Source organism: Octopus bimaculoides, chromosome 10 (assembly GCF_001194135.2).
Source record: "Octopus bimaculoides isolate UCB-OBI-ISO-001 chromosome 10, ASM119413v2, whole genome shotgun sequence".
Lineage (NCBI taxonomy): Eukaryota > Metazoa > Mollusca > Cephalopoda > Octopoda > Octopodidae > Octopus > Octopus bimaculoides.
Window position 1 is genome coordinate 43,647,478 of NC_068990.1, and position 1,187 is coordinate 43,648,664.

The 1,187-nt window shown below is 37.5% G+C and overlaps 1 protein-coding gene across 1 annotated transcript in view; it reads right to left on the reverse strand.

Annotated features, from left to right (window-relative positions):
• LOC106868235 (sorting nexin-30) overlaps nucleotides 1–1,187 on the reverse strand; it is a 59,503-nt gene that overhangs the window by 38,479 nt on the left and 19,837 nt on the right. Inside the window, exon 2 of the mRNA XM_052971141.1 lies at nucleotides 282–473. Within this exon, the coding sequence (XP_052827101.1) occupies nucleotides 282–473 (192 nt within the window). The remainder of the gene's footprint in view (nucleotides 1–281; nucleotides 474–1,187) is intronic.

Consider the following 1,187-nt stretch of genomic DNA (forward strand, 5'->3'; position numbering starts at 1 on the left):
AATGACGATAGCGTTGGCATGATAGCAATGACGATAGCGTTGGCATGATAGCAATGACGATAGCGTTGGCATGATAGCAATGACGATAGCGTTGGCATGATAGCAATGACGATAGTGTTGGCATGATAGCAATGACGATAGTGTTGGCATGATAGCAATGATGATAGTGTTGGCATGATAGCAATGATGATAGTGTTTGCACAGCAGTGACAATGATGACAATGTTGGCAATGCTAGTAAAGATGAGGAAATCATGAATATCATTAAAAGAAAATGTTTACTTTAGTGTTAATCCGGAATGTTATATAGGATTCCAAGGTACTTGTGTGTTTCTCGGGATTATCAACCATGACAAATAAATCCCTAGTTTCTGAATCAAAGTCATCATCCAATTTGAAGTTGGCTATTAGACTTGAACTACAAGACACAGTCATTTCAGACTTTGACGACGTATCTAAATCCAGGCTTTCAAGCTGAAAGATCAAAACAGAAAATTATTAGTTACTTAAAGCCAGTAATATTATAATACATTGGGAGGATCATGTTGCCAATAAATGTAAGTACACTGGTTGTGGTTCACTTCAGTTACAGTAATATTGTAAAAATATTTTTCAATGTCAGATGCAGGTATGGCTGTGTGGTTAAGAAATTTGCTCCACAACTATGTGGTTTTAGGTTCAATCCCAACTTGAGCAAATGTCTTTGACAAAAGTCCCAGGTTAAATATCTTGCAATTGAAATGAATAGATGGAAAGTGAATAAAGTCCATCATGTATATGTGAAAATGTGTGTGCACACATGCACACATATATATACCTATACATATATTATATATACATTTATGCACACACACACATAGAGGCATAGGTGTAGCTGCGTGTTAAGATGTTTGCTTCCAAAACATGATTCCAGGTTCAGTCCCACTCTTTCACACATTGGGCAAGAGTTTTCAACTATAGCCCCAGGCTGACCAAAGCCTTGTGAGTGGATTTGATGGATGGAAACTGAAAGAAGCCTATCGTGTGTGTGTGTGTGTGTGTGTGTGTGCGCGTGTGTGCTAAAGTCTGTTTCAACAAATTATCTGCTGGCTCTTTGCCTTTGAGGGTATATGACGTAATAGATCCCTGAAAGACATCCACATGTAAAACACTGACTCAATAATATATTTTTCATCTTACACATGCTAA